We start from the raw sequence: 26,033 nt of genomic DNA on the forward strand, positions 1-26,033 counted from the left end.
GAGTAGAAAGGGCATATATTTAAAAGCCTATTTTAAAGACAAAAAAAGCAAAGACTGAAAAAAGGAGGGAGAAGACAAGATGGGCTCAGGTTTGCCAAGGTCCCAAATAGGAGTGTAAGGTCTTTCATGCTAGTACTGGTTTTTAAGAAATAGTTCTTACAGATAGTCATAGTTAGAAAAATAAAAGGTAATCAGAGTTACTGTAACGCAATAGAAACCCCATGTCTTCTCTGCTGAATAAATGTATGTTGATCGATATATATAGATGGGAACATCAGGTATATTTTTAGCCTGTGTGATTTTTTGTGTAGGGATGTCAAAGGCTACTGTCTGGGGCACTGATGCACAACACAGTTTCCTGTGTATGGCTGGATGTAGAGTGATGAAAACCCTTCTTTCTTAACTCGTTTGTCTACGTAGCTGGATGTGGAGACTTGGCAACAGGAACGTCCTGTGGTGTTACATACGTGGACCAAGGAGTCTGCTCACAACTATGAAAATAACTGCCATGAGGTGTCTGTCTTTGTTAGCCCAGGGGCAACCTATTTTGAGGTGGAATTTGATGAGAGATGTGAAACTGAAAAAAGGTACAACTCACCTGTTCTTTTTCCCCAAGCAATAATGGATCAGAAATGAGAGACGGAAAGTGATAAAGATTATGCTTTCACAGGTATGATTATCTGGAATTTACCGACGCTAGAGGTGGGAAAACACGCTATGACACAAAAGTCGGCACTGATAAATGGCCCAAGGTGAGCGATGTTCCCAGAGAGCCATGCGATCCTTGCTTCTGTGTCAATTCTTCTCCTTTTGTCAGCCTCAGGCGGTAATAGAGATACGGTCTTTGAAGGGAAGCACTTATATTACACTTTCGTAAAAGGAAGTGTTTGTAGCAGAGTTCAGTACCTGTTTTGTAAATAAAGTTTTTTGGGGATACAGCTGTGCCCATTTGTTTGTTTCATCTGTAGCTGCGTTGGCACTTTAGTGGTGGGGTTGAGTCATCGCAACAGAGGCTGTACGGCCCAGAAAGTCTAATGATTGACTCTCTGATTCTTCATAGGAACAGTTTGCCACCCCTGGTTTATATCACATTGTCAGAGTAAATGGGGAGTTGTATCCTTAGCGAGAAAGGGCCAGTGAGTCCAGGAGGGCCCTGACCATGGTGATGAAAGCCAGGATCTCCCTCACAGTTAGGGCCGTGTGGTCTCTGGGGCTGGGAAGTTAAGTGCTGCTTCACTGTTGACCCTTCTCTCTGCTGTCAGCGGGCTTGGCTGGGAGCAGAGGAGTGGGCAGCATGCCCTCTGGCTGAGTAGGTGGTGGACAGACGGGCATCTGAGGTTTAGAAAACCGACCAGCAGTTTTCTACTTTGCTTCCTCATAAGATGCAGTTGTGAATTTTCTGTTTCAGTCACTCCGTTATACATTTCTCCTTTAGTAGTTTTGGTGGGAGTGATAAGATATAATGATGAGAATATAGACCAATTTTTTTTTTTTTTTTTGGCCGTATGGCATGCGGGATCTTAGTTCCCTGACCAGGAATCAAACCCATGCCCCTTGCACTGGAGGCGCGGGGTCTTAACCACTGGACCACCAGGGACCAATTTTATATTTAGATTTTTTTGAGTCGCGAAGAACATGCTTATTACTGAAATGCTACCTTCTCTAATCAGTTTGACCACATGACTTCTTTGTTTGTCTCTAGAAAGTGACCTTTAAGGCTGGTCCCCGGCTGCAGTTTCTCTTTCACTCTGACAGCAGCAACAATGAGTGGGGCTACAAATTCACCGTCACTGCCTATGGCCTTCCTGATGTCGCCGTGTCTTGGGGCTTGGATTTACAGCTCCTTGTTTCCCGGCTGATGGGACGCCTCGCTTCCCAGTGCATGGCACTCAAATCCCTGCATCGTAAGTCCACAGACCATCCCTTCCCTTCTTGCTAACAGCCACATTGAAGAGCAAGGTGGTACCCCTTTCGTGTAAGTTGTCTCCACATAGCGGCAGAGCAAAGGGGACTGGTAAAATTCCCTTTCAGTTTCCTTTAAACTAAACCAGAATAAGATGTCTACTTGGCACCATTTTCATCAAGTTGCTTGACTCAGACACTGGGGCACCTTGCCAAGGAAGGACACGGTGGATTCCCTGTCTGTGGAGGACAAGTGGGGAGGGAGCTGAGTTTTGGCAGCATTGTCATCATTTTTTTGTGAGTCAACTTTGGTATACTCCAACAAGAAGGCAGAAATATGGAATAAATTAATTGTATATTCTCTAATTATTTGAATATTTGTGTGAATATGTATAAATATGTGAACATGGATTTAGCCTTAAAGTGATTTCTTCAACTTATTTGTTAAATTCGTCCAAGGATGAGTGAAACAAGAAATAGATTGAAACTTTCTAGTGTATTTTATTTCTATATCATGTCTTGAGTTTTTCCTCACTTTAAAAGTAAAATATCATAGAAAAATTGCATAATGGAAAAAAGCCAAGGGGAAAAGCCATTTTTAATCCTAATACCCAGAGATAACTATTATTAACATTTTAATCTATTTCTGTCTAGTCTTTTTTCTTTGTTTATTCATAAACACATATATGGTGGGTATTTAATTATTGCTGTTATTTTTTTTACAAACTTAAGTTTACGAATTGTGAACATGTCCCCATAATGAAACATTTCTAAGTGGTCTCCTGTTATACCCTAGAGGTAGTTCCCATTCTGTTTTCAACTTACTACACGGGTTAAGTCATTTCAGAGGCACCTGTAACTGAAGCTGTCGTACAGAATGGTAGCATTTCAGGACTGCCTGATGGCTTGGGTTCATTGGGGTATTTGTTTATGAAGTATCACAATTATATTCTGCTAAATGTGTGTGAATTCCCTCCAAGTATCAATGCCCAAGTTTTTTTAAAACCTTTTCTTCAGCAGTTCAAAGATTCTCAGTATATTAAGGAAAAAACAGAACTCTCATCAGCCTTCTTTTTCTCTTTCCAGAGTTAGGAAGTAACATGGCAATACCTCAGGCAAAAATGGCATTAGTCCTAAACTCGCCCTTGTGGAAACCTGTCTTCAGGCACCAAATATGTCCAGAGTTGGGATTAGAAGCAAGCTGGCCCACTCACCCACCCCAGGATAATAAGGAGGTATTTACTCTTCTCTTGTCTTTGTATTTGGAATGGGAAATGTTTACTAATATTTATTACTTTAAATTATAAACATCTGTGTTTGTATCTTATCACCCCCACTAAGCTGTTAGCTCCTCGAGGGCAGAAACTATCCCTTGTTCACTTGGGGTCCCCACTGTGCACCACAGGGGCCAGTGTAACGGGTCTTCAGAAGTACTGACTGACTGACTCTTCAGTGATACACAGTAGGTGCTCAGTAAATCTCTCTTGGTGGAGTTATTAAACAAACAAGTCGAGTCTGTTTCCGGTGCCCGCTGAGTCAGGCTTCAGAATAAATGATTTATGCTGTACTTATTTGTTCTCCATGGAACAGTAACACATTACTTAGGCTTATAATAATTAAAAACGAAACAAGTTTGCCCACTGTCTCTTCTTCATCTCTCCGCCCCTCTCTCTCTGCTCTACTACTTTTCCTCCCTTCTTCCTGCCTCCCCCTACCCCAGTTCTTCAGTAGTTAATTGCTGAATCCAGGGGTTCTTGCTCAGCTTCTCTTCTCCTTTGCCTCTCTGCTCCTTCTCTTATTCCATGACAGCCCACTGTCTTCTTTAATCTCACCACTCCATCTACCTCCTTTACTGACCTCTCTTCTTCCTCCTTCTCCAAAGAGTAGGCTTCATTTGGGCTTTCTCCCCTTTCCTGCACCCCACCAAGACTTGATGCTGTCTCCTCTCTTCTGTTGTCCTATCTGTGTGAAAAATACCTAAATGTCCATTTCCAGCCCTGGTTCTTCTCCCAGGCTCCAGTCGTGTATCCCCATCTTCCTGTTAGGTATTTCCATTTCAGTGTTCTGATTCCTTTTAACTCAGAGGTGTAAAACCAGGACGTCTCCCTGGACTTCTCGCTCCTGTTACTGTCATTATTGTTTCCCAGGCATTGAACCACTGCTCCCTGGCATCACCTTTATCCCTACCTTGTTCTCACCTTTCCTGTCCAGTCAGCTGCAAGCCCTGTGGCTTCTTCCTTGAGATGTTCATCACTGTTTCCTCTGTCTCCATCTTGATTCAGACCCTCATCTGGCCCTTGCATTGTTACATTGGTACCTACCAAGTTTTTTTTAATCACTGCATTATCTTGTCATTCCACTGCCAAGCACCATTAATGGCTCCCCGTTGCCCACAGGGTGAAGTCTAAACTCCTCAGTGTGACAGTCAAGGCTCTCTACAGTCTCCTTTCACCTTACCTATCTGACTCTAGTTCCTACCACTCCCCAGCTGAGACTTCAGGCCAGGTCAGTCTCCCCACTGACTCTTAACTTTTGCTCATGGTTGTGTTCCTCAGGGCCAAACCTGCCCAGTCTTCAGGGTCCAGTCCAAAGCCCATCCCCTCCAGGAGGCTTTTCTTAGTTACTTTAACCTGCCAGGAGCTCTCTCCTGTGAATTCTCAGCACTGGGTGTCCCTTCTAGGCATTTGGCACTTGATAATCTTATGCTTTACAGTAGTGGTAGTTTTAATGCTTTTAATGTTTTATTTATGTTTACCTTTTTTTTTAACCCATGTATCTGTCTGATCTCCCCCAAGTAGATTGAAACTTCCTGAGAGTAAGCACCGCGTTTTATACTTCTGCTTTGGCCTAGTAGGTGTTCAGTAAACTTTATTTTTTGAATGAATGAATTAAACATGATGGTTTTTCTTGTTGTTGTTGTTGTTGTTCCCAGGTTAAGAACATCCCTGATGATCCCTGCCACCAATTTCTTCTTGACTTTGCACAGTCAGATCCTGCCCAGAACTTCTGTGGGCCATATTCAGAACTTTTCAAAGGATTCATACAGGCATGTAGAAAACAGGCCCCAAAGACAGATATAGTTGCTGGTTCCACTATTGATCAAGCTGTGAACGCCACCTTTGCTGCTCTGGTGTATCGCACTCCAGACTTATATGAGAAGCTGCAAAAATATGGTAACTTATATTACAGGGAATGTTTTTGATCTGAAGGCCAATTGCTAAGTTTTAAGAAAGCTTATCTTAAGTGAAAGTTTTAAAATATTTTGGAACATACACATACTTCTACAACTATAGACTTCATCTTGCCAGTCCTACTTTGCCAGTCAAAAGATTTGTGACCAATTTATAGTTAGCAGATTGCAGTATATAGCAAGTAGCCTTGAGTTTCCTAATTAGCAGGTAATTTGTCTTTATCCAGAATTCTCATGGAAAACTGCTGAGAAGTTTAATGGAAAGAAACCTTAACTTGGGTTGTAGTCCCAGCTCACAGACTAGAAGTTGTGCAGCTTCAGGTTAATCAGATAACCTTTCTGCACCTGAGCATCCTTAGCCGTAAAGTTTAGAGTTGATTAGCTCTGACATGCTAAGAAATTCCAATTTAAACCTGAGATGTTTAGGTAATTGAAAGTGCTAATAACCAAGGAGGAAATGCAGGCATTAACTCCATCTTTAGACTTGCAGCTTCTTTGTAGCATCATTCCTTTGTTGATAGCCTGCTCCTTGCCATTTCTTTTCCTCATGTCCCCCAGGGATACCATCTCTGTGTATTTACTATAAGTGTAGACTGCAGCCTAACAGGACCCACAGAGAGGGAGGGTCTCTCCCTACACATATCCTTTCAGGGGAAAAACATTTCAAACCCATCATAAAGACAAGTTATGGGCTGTCCCAAGCACTTTGGCAGGATATGTGTTCTTTCCATGGTGCCGATGAAAGAAGCAGGAACAAATGCTTCCTTCCTTAGAGTAGGTAATTGCTTATTGCTCTAATTATTATTATTATTGATATTATTAGCACTGCTACCTTTATTGCTTAGTCCTGTGTGTCCCACATTGCAGAGTTCATTTCCTGATGTCCAAATCATCTCAATTACTCCTTCAAATCTTAATATTTCCTTTAAGAAGCTGCTCAAGTAAATAAAACTATACTGAAGCATGAGTGATTTAAGTAAACAACTGTCACATGGGAGAGTATATTTCTGCTGGGGATGAGGGGCCAGCTGACCTGTATGGTTCTGAAAAAAAAATTCGGTACATGTTTCCATAATCAAATTGTAGTAAGACAACTGGACAACCTTTGTTACCTGTGGGAACTTTCAGTGGAAGGATAAAAGCCTTGTGAGTTAAAAGCTGAGAGATAGAACTCTCCCCCAGCTCTTTTTCAAATCATGTTCAGCTGTCACATACCTATTTGCAGTTAAGAAACACACAATCAAATGTAGGAACTAGAAATATTTTACCGAATACAAGTTGTTTCTAGAATACCTACCACTGTTGCTTTGAAAGAGGTACAGTTTGTTCCCAGTTCTTTCTGTCCCTGCCTCTAAGGGGCTATTCATGGGTTCTTCAAGACTGAACTACTTAGAGAGTGGTCCTTATCTAGCTAATTTGCTCATCTTTGTCTAAAAATTTGTCACCCTTTTGGGGTTAGAAATGTATGGGAGGAGTTTTTCAACTAGACTCTAAGCTGCTTGAGGGCAGGAACCATGTTTGTTTTTTTCAGCATAGTGTTTCCCAGTGCCTGGTATAGAGCCTGGCACATTCTAGGTATTCAGAAAATACACTGCATTTACATTGGCTCAACAGAGAGCATCACTGTGTTCTAGTAATTTATCCTTTCGTTTTTAGATGAAAAGGGGCAGGCCTCATGGGTCTTTCTTTAAAAAAAAAAAAAAAGACAAAAAAGAAAACTTCTTTGTTTTTCTAATTATAAAAATAATACCTATTCATGTAGAAACTTACAAAGTACAGAAAAGCTTAAAGTAATTATCAACTATAATCTCACCACTTCAAGAACATTTTTCTATTATCATTTTTCTATATATCTACCTGACCTTTTATTTAGGTATATTTATATGTGTACATATGTATATATACACACCATGTTTTTACTATGTATACTCTTTTTAAATAAGATAATTTTGTACATACTGTTTCATAATCAGCCTTTTTTACTTACTATATACCATGAACTTTTTTCCATGTTTTTTTTTTTAACATCTTCATTGGAGTATAATTGCTTTACATTGTTGTGTTAGTTGCTGCTGTATAACAAAGTGAATCAGCTATACGTAAACATATATCCCCATATCCCTTCCCTCTTGTGTCTCCCTCCCACCCTCCCTATCCCACCCCCGCATCCCACCCCTCTAGGTGGTCACAAAGCACCGAGCTGATCTCTCTGTGCTCTGCGGCTGCTTCCCACTAGTTATCTGTTTTACATTTGGTAGTGTATATATGTCAATGCCACTCTCTCACTTCGTCTCAGCTTACCCTTTCCCCTCCCCATGTCCTCAAGTCCATTCTCTACATCTGCATCTTTATTCCTGTCCTGCCCCTAGGTTCTTCAGAACCATTTTTTTTTTAGATTCTATATATATGTGTTAGCATATGATATTTATTTTTCTCTTTCTGACTTACTTCACTCTGTATGACAGTCTCTAGGTCCATCCACCTCACTACAAATAACTCAATTTCGTTTCTTTTTATGGCTGAGTAATATTCCATTGTATATATGTGCCACATCTTCTTTATCCATTCATCTGTTGATGGACACTTAGGTTGCTTCCATGTCCTGGCTATTGTAAATAGAGCTGCAGTGAACATTGTGGTACATGACTCTTTTTGAATTATGGTTTTCTCAGGGTATAAGCCCAGTAATGGGATTGCTGGGTCATATGTGAGTTCTATTTTTAGTTTTTTAAGGAACCTCCATACTGTTCTCCATAGTGGCTGTATCAATTTACATTCCCACCAACAGTGCAAGAGGGTTCCCTTTTCTCCACACCCTCTCCAGCATTTATTGTTTGTAGATTTTCCATGTTAGTAATTATTTTTTACTCACTTTTAATAATTTTTATTTTGCTTTTAATTTTTTTATATTTTACTTTTATATTTTTACTTTTAATATTTTACTTTAACAGTATATCCATTTCAGATGCTGTTTGTGTGAAAAAAGTTAGTTTGAAGTAACACAGAGAACCCATTACAGGTGTTTGTGGTTTAATTGATAGTTTTTTCCCCCAGTCCTCTCTTACAAACCCGCATGTGCAAGTGTCAGGGGAAGAGTTTTCCTTTGCGGAGATTGGGAGGTGACTTTGGGCTTCATGTTGCAGTAGTGAATTGTGTTAACTGAATGTAACCTCTCCTTTCCCCAGTAAACAGTGGGGGCAAGACAGCCCTGAGTGAGGAGTTGGCACAGGTGTATTCCTTGGCAGATGGGATTCGAATATGGATGGTAAGGTTTTCCTTTGCATGTGATTTTTATATATTTCGAGCTTTCCCACCATGATATCATTGAATTAAGGTAAGCAGCTCTCTTCTCAAAAATTTAACTTTAGGAATGTTTTTCAAAACTGAAGTTCAGTGATGTGAATGGATAAAAAATAATTTAGAACCCTTGAAATCATAATTTGGTGAATGTTGAGATTGTCAGAGTAAACAGGGTTCAGTTGAGCCCCACCCCCTTACCTCCTTCTGTAACCCAAAGGCTGCTTGGTGGAACCTAACCTTTTAGACTAGGGGGAAGAGCATTGCGTTAGATTCTGGGCAACCAATGCCAGCTTTAGGCAGAGGAGAGCACTCTTTCTGCATTTTAGACAAGTAGTTCTGCAGCCTTGTTCGTGACAGCAATTAGCTGGAAGGACAAAATGTCCCATGTATAGAACAGACAAAAAGATGACATAGTACTGTATAATACTATATTACAGTGAAAGTGAATGAAGTAGAGCGGCCTGTATCAGCATGGGTGGTGCTCACAAATGTGCTGATGAGCAACAAATAGCAAGTTGTACAAGAATGCATAGGTGTGATATTCCTCATGTAAAGCTTAAACATAAACTAGATCTCTCTGTTATGTACATAAATATGTAGTAAAATTATACAGATGCATGGAAATGATAAACATCAAATTCAGGAGAATTGTTTTTATTTCTTAGGTGTGGAGATGAGTATATATTAGTATTGTTTATATATATATTTACAGCCACCTTACATATTGTATAGTAATTGAGAAAGCAGTCTTATAAATGAGTAGAGGCTGGTAATAAGATTGAAAGCAGGAGACTAGTTGTGGTGCTTAGATGAGGATGGCTTCTGCTACCTGGGAGATAAGATAATTAGACTGTGTGACTGATCTGAGTGGTGAACAGGCACATGGAATTCAGGACTGTTTCCGTGTCCCTGGTTTGGGTGACTTGGTGGGTGGGTAGAAGCGTTGACCAGAATAGGAAGAATGGTCTTGGATCTGGGAGTGGGGTGCTAAGTTCAGTTTGAGACCTGTTCAGTATGAGGACATCTAGGTTATTTAAGACATCTAGCTGGAGAATTTAGTAAATGTGAAAGAACATAAATGTCAAGGCAGAGATAAGGATAACTTCAAATCATTGGTAATAGTTTTTTTAAAAATGTATGAGTTTATCCAGGAACAGACAGCCTTGGACAAAATCCACAATGATTAGAACATAGTTGGTGCTCAGTGTAGACGAGATAGATAGATGGAGACCCAAATGAACAGGGACTCTCAAAACAAACTAAAAGGTATCATCATCAGAATGGTGGCGGGTGCATCAGAAGAGTGTGTTGACAAAGGAACCAAGGCAGTAATAGCAATTTAAGAAAGAGTGTCCGGGGCTTCCCTGGTGGCGCAGTGGTTGAGAGTCCACCTGCCGATGCAGGGGACACGGGTTCGTGCCCCGGTCTGGGAAGATCCCACATGCCGCGGAGCGGCTAGGCCCGTGAGCCATGGCCGCTGAGCCTGCACATCCGGAGCCTGTGCTCCGCAACGGGAGAGGCCGCAACAGTGAGAGGCCCACATACCGCAAAAAAAAAAAAAAAAAAAAAGAAAGAGTGTCCGATAAAGTCAGCGGCCACACACAGTTCAAGTAAAAAGGATTTGGCAATTGTGACAAAGCACATTGTAGATTATGCTTCTGGTTTAGCATACGACAGACTGCCGATGATTAGACAAGATACCAGCCTTCTCTCTAAGACCTTGGTCTACATATATCACACATGGTCTTCTGTCTGGGCTGTCAGCACCATGGCCCAAACTGTGACCATTGCCTGTGCTGGTACTAGAAGCATCATTCTCTGCCTGGCAGTCTCAGCATCACTTAGAGGTGTCCCCTCCTTCAGAGGAGAATAGAGATCAACTTGTGGTTCAACCTCTGCTGCAAACTGGGTGTGCGATTTCTGGCCACACCACGTGGCTTGCAGGATCTTAGTTCCCCGACCAGGGATTGAACCCGTGCCCCTTTCAGTGGAAGCACGGAGTCCTAACCACTGGACCTCCAGGGAAGTCCCGAGACCTCACTTCTTTGTCTGTACTAGGTCAGCTTTAGGTAAGGGCCCCTCCAACTCCAGGGTTCTAGAATTTTTTAAAGAATAGGGTCATGGTTACAAATCCCTCCCAAATAACACATAGTTGAAAAGGAGGTAGTTTTGCAGATAGACCTTTAGGCAGCTTCAAATCCTGAATTATTTCTAGGACAAACAAAAACAGCTCAGTCCTGTGCACAGGACTGTAAAGTTCTCCAGGATCTCAACACTGTGTGCTTTTGAAGTAGTTTGCTGTGGCTGCCCTTGCTGCCCTGTCTGGACAGCGTAATTATGTGGCTCAAATCCTTCCCCAGTTAGAGATGAAGCAGAAGTCCCTGATGAGCCTGGGGACTGAGGCAGAAGAACAACGCGGGTCAGAAGCTGCTGAGGTGAACCCCGAGAGCCTGGGTGAGTGCCATCGCCGCTGTCATCACTGGGCCTTCTGTTTCCATTTTGTAGAAAACCAGTGACCCACCTTCTAGATAAGTTTAGTTGAAGCTGTGTTGACCTAGGGAAGGTAACACAGGCACTAAATGTATTTTCCAAGGATGTTCACAAATAGAGAAGTGCCAGTTAATTGTTTATTAACATGATCCAGATGGAGCATCTTTCTAATTACTTTCCTTAGGAGGCACGAAGTGCTTTTTGAGCTACATCTTGTTATGTTTTTAAAGTGTATTCACACTAAATATTTAATGAAATTAAGGAATTACTGTTAATTTTTAAAAGTTCATGGTTATGTTATTATTTAAAACTTTTTTTTAGTGAACTATACTGAAGATTTTACAGATGAAATAGTGTGATGCCTGGGATCTGCATGGAAATAATCCAGGGAGTGGGGAGAGGGAGTGGGTGAAACGAAGACTGGCCTTGTGTTGATGGCTGTTAAATCTGGGCAAGGGGAAGGGTCCTTATACTATTCTCTCTCTATGTATGTTTGAAAATGTCCACAAGAAAACTTTAAGTGTGCTGATGCTAGTGCTAGGGAGATTTTGATGTACATAATGAGAGAAAATTTGATTCTGTCCTGTCAGTAGATGTGTATATCACTGTGTTAATGGAGGTATTTCTTGTCCTAAACTGTAGAGTTTAAGTAGATTATTTTCAATGCAAAAGTAGGCAACACGTTTAATTTCGACTTTCTTTCATCATCTTTCTTGCTTTTTGCATTTAGCAAAAGAGTGTATTCAGAAGAGTCTTCTACTACTGAAATTTTTGCCCATGGGTGTACGTTCAAAAGAAGGCAGTGACAAGTTGGTGGCTGTAGATGACACAGATCATCTGCGGCCACTGGACAAGCGCCAGAGGACAAGCTCTGTGGTGGAAGAACATTTCCAAGCCTCCGCATCTCCCACCAAAGCAGCGCCCCCTGCTGTGGAAGATAGGAGTCCTGGCTTGGATGTCCAGCCCACGCTGCCGCCCAGCAGTGGTGCTCCTGCCGCGGAAGTGTCCTCTGCCACAGCCGAAGAGCCCTCATCACCTTCCACTCCCACCCGGCGGCCTCCCTTCACCCGGGGGCGGCTCCGGCTGCTCTCCTTCCGCTCAGTGGAGGAGGCCAGACCGTTGCCCACAGTGAAAGAGAAGTACCCTGTGCTGAAGGATGCCATGGACTTCATTAAAGATCAGTCACTCTCCCACGAGAGGTGAGCGCCTTCTCCTTTCAAGCAGCAGGTACCCAGTCTCGTCCAAGACTTGAAGTCCATGTTAAAAATGAGCAAATAGGGCTTCCCTGGTGGCGCAGTGGTTGAGAGTCCGCCTGCCGATGCAGGGGACACGGGTTCGTGCCCCGGTCCAGGAGGATCCCACATGCCGCGGAGTGGCTGGGCCCGTGAGCCATGGCCGCTGGGCCTGCGCGTCCGGAGCCTGTGCTCCGCAGCGGGAGAGGCCACAACAGTGAGAGGCCCGCGTACCGCAAAAAAAAAAACAAGCAAATAATACTTGGAGGACAGATCAAGATTTGTCTTAGAATGTTCAAGAAAAGTTTTGATAATTTTTTTTATTTTTAAAGAGGTATTTTTTTCACTTGAGATTTGTACATTATGCTATACGTACATTATATCTCAATAATGTACCATTTGGATAAGAAAAGAAACATTTCTGTTCGTAGCTGCCAAAATAAATTTGTCTTATTTTAATGCTGGGAGAAATTTAGGATTTGATATTTTCTGACAGAATTACTTGTCAGTGGACCTATACCTCTGGAAGTATTGCATGTTTTAATTTCCTGTCCTAAGTTTGTCCCTGGTTTACCACAGAGACAGAGTTCCTTTTTAATCAATTAATTGTTCAGCGTGAGCTGTTGGGCTTCTGGACAGTGAACTGATTTGTAGTGCTGCTGAGTCATGACTAAAAGTAGCAAACAGGTCTTGCTATCCTTCCTGAATGGTACCTCACAATAGTGTTTCCTTTTTATTAATACGGCATCAGAACTTGGGTAGGGGTCTGTTTTCTTTCTGCCCCAGCTCAAGAGTTTTCTGGGTGTTCCTGACTTGAGTTCTGTCTCCAGTGTTGTAAAGGTTCTTTCCTTGAGGAAGGCCCAAGCCCGGAGCATCCTCGAGGTCCTGAGGATCATTCAGTGTTGTACAGAGTCCCTTGGGCAGCCTCACTGCTTCCACCCGCCTTTCATACTTTTCCTGTTGGAACTTCTGACCTGCCAGAAAGAGTTTACAAAGTAAGTCCAAAGTACGAGCCTGCAAGGAAAACAAGCAGGGGTCGTTTTAAAGAAATCCTGATTGTCTTCTCTAATTAAGAACTCTATCATTTCCATGTAGGATACAAATTTATGTTTTTGAACAATTCATTCTCTCATTCTAAGGAAAAGTGGTCCTATCCTTTTAGTAAGTAAATACCAGAACATGTTTATTCCTCTTGAGGAATTTATCAGCTTTATTTTACCAATGAGGGTTGTATTGCCTGTGTACCCGTACTCATCATTTGGCTCCTGGAAGCTGTGGGCCAAATTTAATGCTTATTTACCATAACAACATAAATCTAAGTTGCTCACAAGGTTGTTTCAGCAGCCACTCGGTAAATACCTCCCGAGTGAGCGTTGTCTATACCAGCCACTGTTCTAGGTGTTGTATATAGTAGTGGGCAAGGCAGACAAGATCCTTGTTCTAGTGGAGCTTGTATTCTGTTTAGGAGAGACAGACAAAACAAAACAAACACAAACAAACGAAAAACAGACATACATATATAGTGGTAATCTGGCTATGTGGTGATTTCATACAGAGTGACCTAATTTGTGTAGTTGGGGAAGGCAGGCTGAGGAGGACATGGAACCAAGACATGACCTGACCAGCTGAGATCCGGGGGAAGAGCACTAAAGGTAGAAGGACCACCACACAGACCCTAGGGTGGGGGATTAGCCCAAGGAGCAGAAAGAAAGCCAGTGTGCCTGAGCGAGAGAATAGGAGGAGGTGAGATCAGAAGATTAGGGCCCATATTATGTAAAGCTTTGTAGGATATGGTTTAAGGTGTTTGGATTTTACCCAGAGTTGTAGATGGGAAGTTCCTGGAGAAATTTAAGCCCAAGGGGAACACACTGTGATATATGTTTATGAAAGATACTTCTGGCTACTACATGAAAAAGAGTGGAAGGAAGAAAAGCAGTGGAGAGACTGTTGCAGTAGCCCAGGCAAGAGGTGGAGGTGGTTTGGACCAGGAGATAGTACTGGCGAAGGAGAGAAAAGGATGAGATTCAAGATACACCGTGGAGGTGGAATTGTAAGGCCTTGTTGATGGATTAGACATAGAGGGTGAATGAAGAGAGTCATGGGGAAAGAAACCTCTAGGATTTGGGCTTGAGCAGCTGGGTGGATGGTGATACATTTTACTGAGGGGAAGAGTATGGAAGAAACAGATTTGGGTGATAATCAAAAGTTTTGTTTTGGCCATGTTAAGTTTGAACTGCTTCTTTCATACCCAAGTAAGTATGAGAAAACAGAGATAAGAGTCTAAAGTTCTCGAAAGAAACCAGGAGTAGGGATAGAATTTGGATGTTGTCAGTATATAGATGGTACGTAAAGCCGTGAGACCAGATGAGACCTTCTAGAAAGAGTGCAGAGAGAGGGACAAGAGGGGGCTCCGGACTGAGCATTAGGGGCACTTCTTTATTTAGATGAAGTCAAGCAGAGGCAGAGGAGTCAGCTGAGGAGACCAGGGAATGACCACCAAGAACAAAAACCAGGGGATGGTGGTGCCGTCGAAGCCGACAGAAGAATGTATCTCAAAAGATAGAAATGGGACCTCCCTGGTGGTGCAGTGGTTAAGAGTCCACCTGCCAATGCAGGGGACATGGGTTCAATCCCTGGTCCAGGCAGATCTCACATGCCATGGAGCAACCAAGCCCGTGCGCCACAACTACTGCGCCCGCACGCCACAGCTATTGAGCCCGCACACCACAACTACTGAAGCCCATGTGCCTAGAGCCCATGCTCTGCAACAAGAGAAGCTACCACAATGAGAAGCCCGCACACCGCAACGAAGAGTAGCCCCCGCTTGCCACAACTAGAGAAAGCCCGTGCACAGCAACGAAGACCCAACACAGCCAAAAGAAAAAAAAAAAGATAGGAATGTGTCAGATGCTGATGTGAGAGGTTGGGCGAGATAAGAACACACTGGATTTGACAGCAGCCTTACTGGAGCCGTGAGGCCACAAGCCCTGTTAGACTGGGTTGAGAAGAGAATGGGGGTGATGAAATGGAGAGGGAGACTAGACAATTATTTCAGGAAATTTGGCCTTAAAGGAGAGCAGAGGATTAGGATAGTAACCGCAGGGGATGTAGCATCAGCCGAGGGTTTTGCAGAGATAGCAGAGTATACTGTACACTGGCGGGAGTGGGTCAGTAGTGAGGAAAACTCGATGCAGGAAGGAGGACTCGATTGCAGTAGCAGTGGTGTAAGTAGAGTGGTTGGCCTTTGAGTGCCAGGGAGACTGTCTCTGGCAGCAGGGGGAAACGCACTGGGGTAGAGATGCAAGTTGGTTGGTAGGTTTGGTGGCGCGAAGATGGGGGAGTTCCTGTGGGATCATTTCTGTTTTCAAAATATAAAATTTGAGGGTAGTTATCAGCTCTAAATGATGGCTTAGGAGGAGGCAGTGGAAGTTTAAGGAGAAGCAGGAGGTTTGAAATAGTAGTGGAAATTGAGACAGCCGGTCTGATTGCCTGACAGTTTGGAGAGATTATTTGAGAATTATGGTTGTGAACGTAAAGTGCTACTAGTCAGCTTGGTTGTGTGGTGTTTCCTCCAGCAACAATGAGCTATTTTGATGTAGGCATATAATTTCTCAGGCAAGTATGTGGAGGGAGAAGGCAGCAGATGACCTGGTGATTGCTAAGGTGTGATTATGGTGGTGGGCCATGGAATTGAAGCTGAGTACGGGGCAAAGAGAAAGCCTGGCGGCAGTGGTGGATAGTCAGCGTGAGGGAGCGTCATAGCTTGGGGCTCCCTGGGATTGGTGGGAGTCGCAGTGTAGGTGAGCAGGGTGAGAGGTCACAGTCAGAGCAGGATGCTCTGAAGTCAGGATTTCAGAGGTGACGCCGTTACTGTGGTGACAAGGTCAAGGAAATGACCATCAGACGGGGATGGCAAAGGGGCTGGAGGTGAAGATGGCAGAGAATCCAGAGATGGCAGAACTGGGGCATCATTCCCATGGGTGTTGGAGTCTCCAAGGTGACAAGGATCAAGGTCGGAAAGACACTGAGCTTGGCACTAAAGTCATCACTCAAGGGAGGCAGAGGGGTGGGCGTGACTGTGTGGAGACGATTAAGTTTGGTAATTTGTGACGAATACTTAACATGGTACCAGGCGCTCAGGTAGTGGTGGGAAGGGTGGTTTTTATAATAACAAAGAAAGGTTAATAATTGTCATCTCCATACTCCTGTTGGGCAACCTTCTTGATCCAAGCAGATGAGTCACTTGCTGTTTTGTCTGTTACTTTCTGAAGTTATGTTTTTATTTATTTAAGTTTCTGTGCCACTTCGTTAACAATTAAGTGATTAATGTTCTGGCAATTAAGTGACTGGTAATTTCTTCTGTTTCTAGTTACTTTGGACACCTGGAGGGCTGTGGTGCAGATCTACACAAAGAAATTCGAGACACTTACTATCAGTTTGTTCTGTTTTTGGTCAAAGCAGTTAAAGGATTTAGTAACATAAACGACAGGTACGGGATAATTTTATGATTTCTAGAGAAAAAGTTATTTCTGTTTTTTCTGATTTTTTAAAGAAATACATGTCCACTGTTAAAAATACAGAAAAGCACAAAGAGTAAAATAAAAATAACCCCTAATCTTACCGTCTAGAGCTAATTGCTAGTGTTAACTTATCAGTATATTTTCTCCCAGCCTTTTTTCTATATGGTGTGTACAGTTTTTTAAAGTGGATGGGTTTTGGTTCATCTGAAAATTTGTAACTTGTTATTTTCAGTTTTAAAAACTTGAATAGACACTTTGCTGTACACCTGAAACTAACACAACATTGTAAATCAGTTATATCCCAATAAAAATTAAAAACAAACAAAACTTGGGCTTCCCTGGTGGCGCAGTGGTTGAGAGTCCGCCTGCCGATGTAGGGGACACAGGTTCGTGTCCCAGCCCGGGAAGATCCCACATGCCGCAGAGCGGCTGGGCCCGTGAGCCATGGCTGCTGAGCCTGCACGTCCAGAGCCTGCCACAGCGGTGAGAGGCCCGTGTACTGCAAAAAAACAAACAAACAAACAAATAAAACTTGAATAGAAAGCCATTCCCCAGTCTCCTCCATAGTAAGTGGTTTAGACATAAACCTTAAATCAAATGGTTCTTCTCTACATCTGAGCTGTATAACCTAGGCTAATTGGGCCTGGCCCTGACCTTGCTGTTTATCAGAGGTGAGTTTCACTGCTCAGTCCCCTGTGGTAGTCCTGGCAGGGTGGAGACCTTTCTCTTTATGCTTTCAGAACTCTTTTGCTTAAGCTGTTGTTTGAAGAAGGTTTGTATGGAGTCTGAGAAATTTGAAAAGAGATTAGAAGGAACCCAAACCAGCCATCTGGCGTTCGCTTTTGTTTTCCACTGACAAGCACACCAGGTCTCTGATTCACAGTGTTTCTGTTGTCTCCATGGATGATGGGCAGCTTTAGTAACTTTCCCCTTCGTGGCCTCTTTCAGGTCCTTGCTGCCCGCCTTGTCCTGTGTCCAGACGGCCCTGCTTCACCTTTTGGATATGGGCTGGGAACCCAGTGACCTCCCCTTCTTTGTTGACATTCAGTTACCAGATCTCCTCATGAAAATGTCACAAGAAAATATAAGTGTCCATGACAGTGTGATCAGGTAAGGACACAGTCCTGCACTCTGCAGTTCCTACAGTAGCTAATCAAGTACAGGGATCATAGCACATTCAGAGCTCGGGCCTGGAGCTAGACTTTCTGGGGAGTATCCTGGCTTTGCCACATACTAGCTGGATGACCTCGGGCAACTTTTTAAACTCCTTTGTGCCTCAGTTTCCTCATCTTTAGAGCTGGAGGTAATAACAGTACCTACCTCAGGATTGCTGCGAAGAATGAATGAGTTCTGTTTCTCAGTGTTTAGCAGGTATCTGGTGCATGGTGTTGTATATAAACTGGTGGTGGTGGTATTGTGAGCTCAGCATGAGTTTTCTCCTCGTTTTTGGAGATCCTCATATAGCTTGTTGAATTGGAGAATCCTTTTCTTTTGTTGTTGTTGTTGGTGGTGTGTGTGTGTGATTTTTAGCCACTATAACCTCTTGCACATTACAAGGACTTAAGGTATGAGGGGAAAAAATAGTATGCAAAGTTTTCTTTTTTTTTTTCTTTCCACTTCTCATTCCACTTACCCATTAATCACTCATGTCTATAGAAAAGAAAGAAGAGAAAGGGGGAAGAAGAGCACGAGGAGATAATTAGGAGGAAATCAGTGAATGAGTCAACACCAATTTTCACTCTCTCAGGAGATATCCTGGGAAAAGGACATAGAATTTAAGCGGTCTCCTTGTTTACAAACCGCAGCCATTGCCCCGCTGTCAGAGGAAACTCTTGGCGGAGGGCTGGGACACAGCAAGGAGGAGGAATGGGTGGGGCATCAGCTCTCTGGCTCTTCAGCCATCCGTCTGCTTCTTGTTTCAAGCTTCGCCTGCTCCTACGTGACCCAGTCCTTGGGAGTAGGGACCGCACCTTCCTCACCACTCCCCATAGCACCCGGAGAAGAGCTCAGTTTGAGTAGGCCTGAAGTCAGTTTGTTGGAACACGTGAATGAACAAATGTGTATTTGTTGGTTGGTAGATGTTTTGCATTTGCTGTCGAGCAAATAGTTTTGTATTTAAAATTCCGGTTGCTGAAACAAAGTGTAAACTGAAATTATGGAAATCTCTAATTTTGCACCTAAAAGGAATCCCTGAGATTATCTATTAGAAATGAGGAAACTGAGGACCAGGGCTGAGTGCTGTGTCCAGGTCTTACAGCAGCCAGCAGCCAGGGAGAGCTGAGGCCCCAGGGTCTCCTGACTCCCTTCTCGTGCTGCTCCCACTAGGGTGTGCTGAGCATGTCCAAATCAGACGTTTTTCTTTTTTTTTGCTTTATTTGGCTCCAGTGCCTGGCACATAGTAGGTTCACCACAAATGGTTGCTGAGTGGGATTATGCCATGTAGGTACAACCTTTCAAGCTCTAATTCCTCACTCATTGTAGTCTACTCTGGAAGGGGCTTCTCCCTTTTTATTGGTATATATCTATCAAACAGCTGGCAAATCCTGGGGCTTTGAAAACCAAACTGACCTCTTCCCTTCAGAAGTTTAAAAGTGCCTCGTGTATTAGACCCATAGGACACGGAGTCTGCTAACCAGCGCTTTCCTTGATTATTGGGAGAGGCATGCTTTTCTCTCTTTATGTCCTTCTTTCAGCCAATGGAGTGAAGAAGATGAGCTTGCTGATGCCAAGCAGAATTCAGAATGGATGGATGAGTGTCAGGATGGCATGTTTGAGGCCTGGTATGAAAAAATAGCCCAGGAAGATCCAGAGAAGCAGAGGAAAGTAAGACCTCTCAACTAGAGTAACGTGAAGTGACTTGCTAGGAGCTTGGAGAGGAGAGTCTGTGCGGGGGAGTGCCAGCAGGCTGTCCCCTGAGAGGGCTCCAGGTGGCAGTCAGTACCTTAGTGAGTGGCCATCACCCAGCCTAGTCTTTAACCTGAGGGGCCCTGAATCCTGACTTGACCACAATCAGGTGGTGGCTCCCTCCCGTAGAACTAGATTCACAGGAAATAGGCTCGTGGGGCTGAAGTAAAATATTAGGTGCCAGTTTATTAATTTATAGTGAGAAATAGAATTGCTGAAGGCCCTGGATTCTGGTGTCCGTGGTACATTCTTTTCCTGTAGGCAAGCAACTTGGGAAGTCATGTTTCAATCAGAAGGTTGCCTGGTGAGCGTGGAAGCAGTCATGTGTGCCCAGAATCAGAGTTACATGATTCATATGTGTAGAGGCATCAGGCTCACATAGCCTGCCATGTCCCTCTCCACATTAGGGGTTTATCTGTCACCACCACATTATGCCAGGCATCTGCTGCTTCAGATGCATTCATTTTCTTAGTTTGTGTGCCTACTATGTGCCAGTTACTTTGCTCATTTGGCATCTCTGTGGTGCTTGGATGGAGCACACCAACTTGGCCTTTGCGATTTTTCTCTCTTGTATGTTAATACCTTATTGGGAGCCATTCTAAGGTGGCTTGGCATATTTGCTATGCTATACTACTATGGTGACTTAGTGGTTTATTTCCCTTATTTCTAGGCCGTAAAGATAAAGCATACTGTAGCCTTTAGGGACTTTGCAGTAAAACAATTTGTTTTGCTCATGAAATGGTGCCCTTACTCTTTCCCCAGAAAGTTTTTCTTCTTAAGTGCCAGCAAACAGTGCTGCTTTTGCAGTGTTTCCTGTATCTGTGAACACTACCCTTGTCCAGCCAAGTACCCAAGCCAGAAATCTGGATGTTGTTCTTGACCCTTCCCTTTCACGGGCCCCTATAACCAGTCAGCCCCCAGGGTTCCTCACCTCTGCCTTCTACTACCTCTCGGCTCTCTCACCTTCCACCATCTCACTTTTGGCCCAGTCCAGCCCTTATCACCTGTTGGGGGGGTGCTTTAACAGCTGCTGTCAGGGTCAGTCTCCCTGTCTCCAGTCTTGCCCTCTCTGATCCGTTCTCACTCAGTAACCAGAGGAGCTTTCAGAATGCTCAGTTACTCTTCTGTTTAAAACGTCCGTGACTCCTTAGACTAGCATCCCAGGCACTTGTGGTTTAACCTTTCTAACTTTATCTGGTTATCCCCCCTCCACACTGTATTCTACGTACGGAATTATTGCCAAGTTCATGAGCCCTTGCCTTGATCCTTTTGTGCCTCCTGTAGAACTTGCTATTGCTTTTATCCGGCGTGCCCACCACCCTTACCCCCACCCACTCATGCCTGTTTGCCCCTCAGGTCTCACCTGAGGAATTAGCACCTTTGAAAAACCTCCACGTGCCCTGTAAGCCTCCTGAAACTGTCTATCCAAGCCCCTGTCATACTGTATGCTGTCATCTGTTTGCTTCAGGGAATTCCCAACTAGACACTAAGCTCCTGTATCTCCTAATCCTAGCACCTAGTACAGTGCCTGGAATATTTTAAGTACACACTGAAGGATGGATTGATTACTGAATAGTGGCCACATTAAAAGTCTGTTGGTTAATTGTGTTTTATTTCATCTTATAGATGCACATGTTTATTGCTCGCTACTGCGACCTGTTAAATGTGGACATCTCTTGTGATGGGTGTGACGAAATTGCCCCCTGGCATCGCTACCGGTGTCTGCAGTGCAGCGACATGGATCTCTGCAAGACTTGCTTCCTAGGTAAATTTCACGGCCTGAGTGTGCCATACCCAAAAGGAATAAGCATTTCTGTTTTCTGTGATCTTGTCATTTTTTAAACTCCCACTGTACAGTAACAGTACAGCTCCAGCAGTGTCCTCTGACTTGTTGGCGAATATGACGCTTATCTCCCCAACTGAATGATAAACTCCAGAGGTCTGTTATGTGATGTGCTGTCATCTTCTATCTTTCTGGGTATAGGCACTTGATAAACACTCAGCACCAATGAATGTACATTCAGCTGAGTTTTCAGGAAATGATTTTGCCTCCTGAATCATGCAGTGTTTATAAGAAGTAAAATACACACAAGCAAACTTCAGAAAGTCTTGAATCCTCTTGACTTGTAGGTGCTGAGATAAAGCAGGTTGTCAGTAGTAGGCAGTTGAATGCCCTCTGTGTGCATCACCCAGTCCAATAAGATACAGCCCCTGCTCTGGAAGCATTTATAGTCTTAGCAGGAGACTGGCCCTGCTCACAAAATGTATATTGCAGGACAAGAGTGTACATGCTGAGTTACAGATGAGCAGTATAGATTGTTCTGGAAAAGTTCAGAAGTAGGGAAGGCTACCATTGCAGGAAGGCTTGTGGAGGAGGTGGGATGTGAATTCGTCTTTGAAGAAAGTTAGAACTGGGTGATGAACGAAACAGTGGAGAGTGTGTCATCATCCAAAGCCGAGCAAGTCCAGGGACAGAGGAGTGAGCATATGTAGTGTGTTTAGACAGACTCTCCAGTGTCTGCTGCTGAGTGATAGATTGAGACAGGTTGGGTCCAGGTTGTAGGACCCAGAGATACCAGGCTCAGGAATTTGAATGAGTCTACAGACAGTGGGGAAGGTTTTTCAAGAAAGGTGTTAACATGACCAGAGCTATGCTAGAGAAAGGGGGTTCTGTCCATGTAAGAGTTTCCTTTAGGAAATCAATCACAATAGTGACAAGGGGATTAGTGCCTGGACTGGGTTTCTGGCAGTGGGAACTGAAGTGGGTCAGAGGTAAGGAGCATTGAGCAGGGTGTATGACGGGACTCAGAGACCCATTGGACTCAGAGTAAGAAGGAGACCAGAGCTGTCAGTCTCTTTCATGACTAACATTCTTTCTCACTCAGTGGGTCTGTGGTTATGGAGTCTGTTTTCATCTATGATTTGGGAATGAAAAAGTAAGAGCAAATACCTGATAACTTCTCAGTGCCTGTTAAGAAGAATACACCAATATTTGTTAGAGGAGAGGTCATGGGAGACAGCCCACAGATTGGCGTGTGGACTTGTGCTGCCAAATGGAGGTCATGATGGGATTGGTGTCCTGTTTGATCAGACTCCGTATTGCGCTGGAAAAGCAGGGTCAATGCACGGTACCATTGCTAAGATATTCCATGCCAAGAACATCATGCATATGCTAAGAGCCACCTGGGGAACCCTTGGTCTCCAGAAGATTTCTGTGGCCCATGATGCCCCGATCAATCTGTTGGGAACAACCCTGCTTCTGGGGTTGGTTTGGGTTTGGAAACTAGCCCTTCTGAGAGCCCTTTGCCCAGTTCACCTCACGCTGCTGTTTTTTCCCCAGGTGGGGTGAAGCCTGAGGGCCACGGAGATGATCACGAAATGGTCAACATGGAGTTTACGTGTGACCACTGCCAGGGTTTGATCATAGGCCGGAGGATGAATTGCAATGTGTGCGATGACTTTGACCTTTGCTATGGATGCTATGCAGCCAAGAAATATTCCTATGGGTATGTCTCAGATGACCTCTAGCCTGGTAAACTTTTGTTCATGTATTCCTTTGCCTTTTTTTTAATAATTAAAAAAAAACTTGCATTATAAAAAATTTCAAACATACCCACAAGTAAAGAGAGTAAGTAGTACAATGAATCTTCATGTAACAATGACCCAGACTCAACAATTAGGAAGATTTTGCTATGTGTGCTTAGCTTATTCTTTTTTTTTTTCCTTTGTTAAAGTATTTTAAAACAAATTCCAGACCTTAAATCATTTCCTCCCTGCATACTTCATATCCATCTCTAAAGATTATGGTCATTTTCTCACGTTACCAAAATGCTATAACCACACCCTGCGAAACTTCACAATAAGGAATTCTTACTTCACCTGGTTTCCATAGACAGTCTTCTGGGGGTTGTGAAATCCCAAAATGGAATGTGCAGTGTTTGTTCATTTTTCTGAAGAGAGGGCCCATACCCATCTTTAAAATTTTTTTTATATAAATTTATTAATTTTATTTATTTAACTTTGGCTGCGTTGGGTCTTCGTTGCTATGTGCGGGCTTTCTCTAGTTGCGGCAACCAGGGGCTACTCTTCGTTGCGGTGCGCGGGTTTCTCATTTCAGTGACTTCTCTTGTTGCAGAGCACGGGCTCTAGGCGCGCAGGCTTCAGTAGTTGTGGCGTGCGGGCTCAGTAGTTGTGGCTCGCGGGCTCTAGAGCGCAGGCTCAGTAGTTGTGGCGCACGGGCTTAGTTGCTCCACGGCATGTGGGATCTTCCCGGACCAGGGCTCGAACCTGTGTCCCCTGCATTGGCAGGCAGATTCTTAACCACTGCACCACCAGGGAAGCCCTGTCTTTAAATTTTCAATAACCACAGTCTTAGAGGTACCTGATGCCCAGTTGTGACCATGCATGTGGTCCCCTGAGGCCCCATTCTCCCTTTTGGGGGGCTGACAAAGACCTGTAGGCCTTAAAAATGTCTTGCCTTTGCAGCCACTTGCCTACCCACAGTATCACTGCCCATCCGATGGTGACCATCCGGATCAGCGACCGGCAGAGGCTCATCCAGCCCTACATTCACAACTACTCCTGGCTGCTCTTTGCCGCCCTGGCTCTCTATAGCACCCACCTGGCCAGCGCCGAGAACGTGGATGGCGAAAAGCTGGATCCCCAGGCCCGCAGCAGTGCCACCACCCTGCAGAGTCAGTGCATGCAGCTCGTCGGGGACTGTCTGATGAAGGCTCACCAGGGAAAAGGTAATTGTTCCTCATGCATGGAAACCAGACCACCCCTCAGCTGCTTGTGAAGCAACAACCCCAGTGGAAGTGAAATGCAGTGCTCAGTTCAGAGGCAGTAAAACCCAGTTTTCCACAAGAGGTGCTCACCCTGGAGTGGAACCTAATTTTAAATGCCCAGATGCAGGACTTCCCTGGTGGTCCAGTGGGTAAGAATGCGTGTTCCCAATGTAGGGGGCCTGGCTTCGATCCCTGGTCGGGGAACTAGATCCCACATGCTGCAACTAAGACCCAGTGTAGCCGAAATAAAATAAAAAAAAAAAAATCCCCAGATTCATTTGAGAGAAATTTCGGCATTGAAGTAGCGTTTAGTTTCTCTAAAATATTTCATGAAGATGTAAAAAAAATTAATAATTAAAACTTGATGTCCGGGGATGAAGTACTTAGTATTTGAATCCACCAGACTTGACTTTGCCAAAGGAATGCAGCCTTTTTTTAACCTGGAGTGCAAATCTACTTCCACACAACCGTGTTCTAGATGAGAGCTATTTATAACTAAAATAGTTTGATTAGGGACTTCCCTGGTGGTCCAGCGGTTAAGACTCCGCACTCCCAAAGCAGGGGGCCCAGGTTCGATCTCTGGTCAGGGAACTAGGTCCCACATGCCACAACTAAGAGCCCACATGCCACAACTAAGCCCGCATGCCACAACTAAAGATCCTGCAGGCTGCAACTAAAGATCCTGCACACCACAATGAAGATCCTGCATGCCGCAACTAAGGCCCGGCGCAGCCAAATACGTAAATAAATAAATATTTTTTAAAAAAAAGTTTGACTAATAAAATATCTAGATGACTTTGAATCTACTGAGGGGTGCCAAGGAGAAAAATAATGTGAATGTTCAACTTCTGAGTAATTTAAATTCCTTTCAGAATAATGGACTAACTCCCCATTCTAATAAACATTAGGGAAATCAGACTTGGATGAAGTAGCATGTGGGTAATACCAGTACTTCAGAGCTATTTCGTTATCTATTTGCCAGTGGAAATTTAGAAGTCTGGCTGTATGGGACTACTACAAAATTTTACTGTTTGTGATTTTCTAAACAGACAATCCTATTGTATCTTTTGTCCTCTGTTGTTAATAAAGTACAAGTATCCCTCACTATCGAAACTTTCGGTGTCTGAAATCAGGAGCTGAGTAGATTTGGACAGCCATGGCGGGAGGAGGGGTGGGAGGGTGGAAGGTTGGATTGAGTACTGTTTGGTTCAGTTTGTGGAGAACTCAGCCATGTATTTCCATATAGTAGCAAAGTGATTTATGGCATTTGCAGGGAATAATCCTTATTATAAAACTTTTAACCATTCTCTTATTTGCTTCCCATGAAGGTCTTAAAGCTCTAGCTCTTCTTGGCATATTGCCAGACGGTGACTCTACTTCAGAAAAGCAGGCCCCACCAGTCACTGTGCCCACCCAAACATCAGAGGAGCAGCCAGAGAAAAAAGCCATCCAGGCTGCTGTGGAGCCAGCCGATGCAGGCCCATCTGTGCACCGCAGTGTAAGTAACAATCCTTCCCTGGGCAGAATCACAGGTGAGCTCAGAGCTTTCACATGAGGGGCTGGAACACAGAGGTTAATGGTATAGGCTCGTGACCCAGATTGCCTGGGTGCAGATCCTCTGTCAGACCTTGGGCACGTCACCAGAATCTCTTCACTTTGGTTTTCTCATCGGTAAAAATGGAAGGATAATAATGATAATACCTATTCC

At 43.8% G+C, this 26,033-nt stretch overlaps 1 protein-coding gene across 3 annotated transcripts in view; it reads left to right on the plus strand.

The window, feature by feature from the left end:
* Positions 1-26,033, plus strand: part of ZZEF1 (zinc finger ZZ-type and EF-hand domain containing 1) — a gene marked incomplete at both ends in the record, with an annotated part of 120,432 nt that overhangs the window by 66,041 nt on the left and 28,358 nt on the right. For 2 of the 3 annotated variants that reach the window (XM_079726042.1, XM_079726040.1), the window contains 16 exons: positions 421-587; positions 671-752; positions 1,703-1,904; positions 2,989-3,137; positions 4,835-5,075; positions 8,278-8,357; positions 10,753-10,846; positions 11,613-12,081; positions 12,945-13,109; positions 16,484-16,603; positions 17,583-17,744; positions 19,328-19,457; positions 21,165-21,303; positions 22,879-23,044; positions 24,024-24,286; positions 25,654-25,823. In XM_079726042.1, the coding sequence (XP_079582168.1) occupies positions 421-587; positions 671-752; positions 1,703-1,904; positions 2,989-3,137; positions 4,835-5,075; positions 8,278-8,357; positions 10,753-10,846; positions 11,613-12,081; positions 12,945-13,109; positions 16,484-16,603; positions 17,583-17,744; positions 19,328-19,457; positions 21,165-21,303; positions 22,879-23,044; positions 24,024-24,286; positions 25,654-25,823 (2,799 nt within the window). The remainder of the gene's footprint in view (positions 1-420; positions 588-670; positions 753-1,702; positions 1,905-2,988; positions 3,138-4,834; positions 5,076-8,277; positions 8,358-10,752; positions 10,847-11,612; positions 12,082-12,944; positions 13,110-16,483; positions 16,604-17,582; positions 17,745-19,327; positions 19,458-21,164; positions 21,304-22,878; positions 23,045-24,023; positions 24,287-25,653; positions 25,824-26,033) is intronic. The other variant, XM_079726041.1, reaches the window with a different exon arrangement.

The sequence above is a fragment of the Hyperoodon ampullatus genome (assembly GCF_949752795.1).
Source record: "Hyperoodon ampullatus genome assembly, chromosome: 19".
In the NCBI taxonomy this organism is placed as follows: domain Eukaryota; kingdom Metazoa; phylum Chordata; class Mammalia; order Artiodactyla; family Ziphiidae; genus Hyperoodon; species Hyperoodon ampullatus.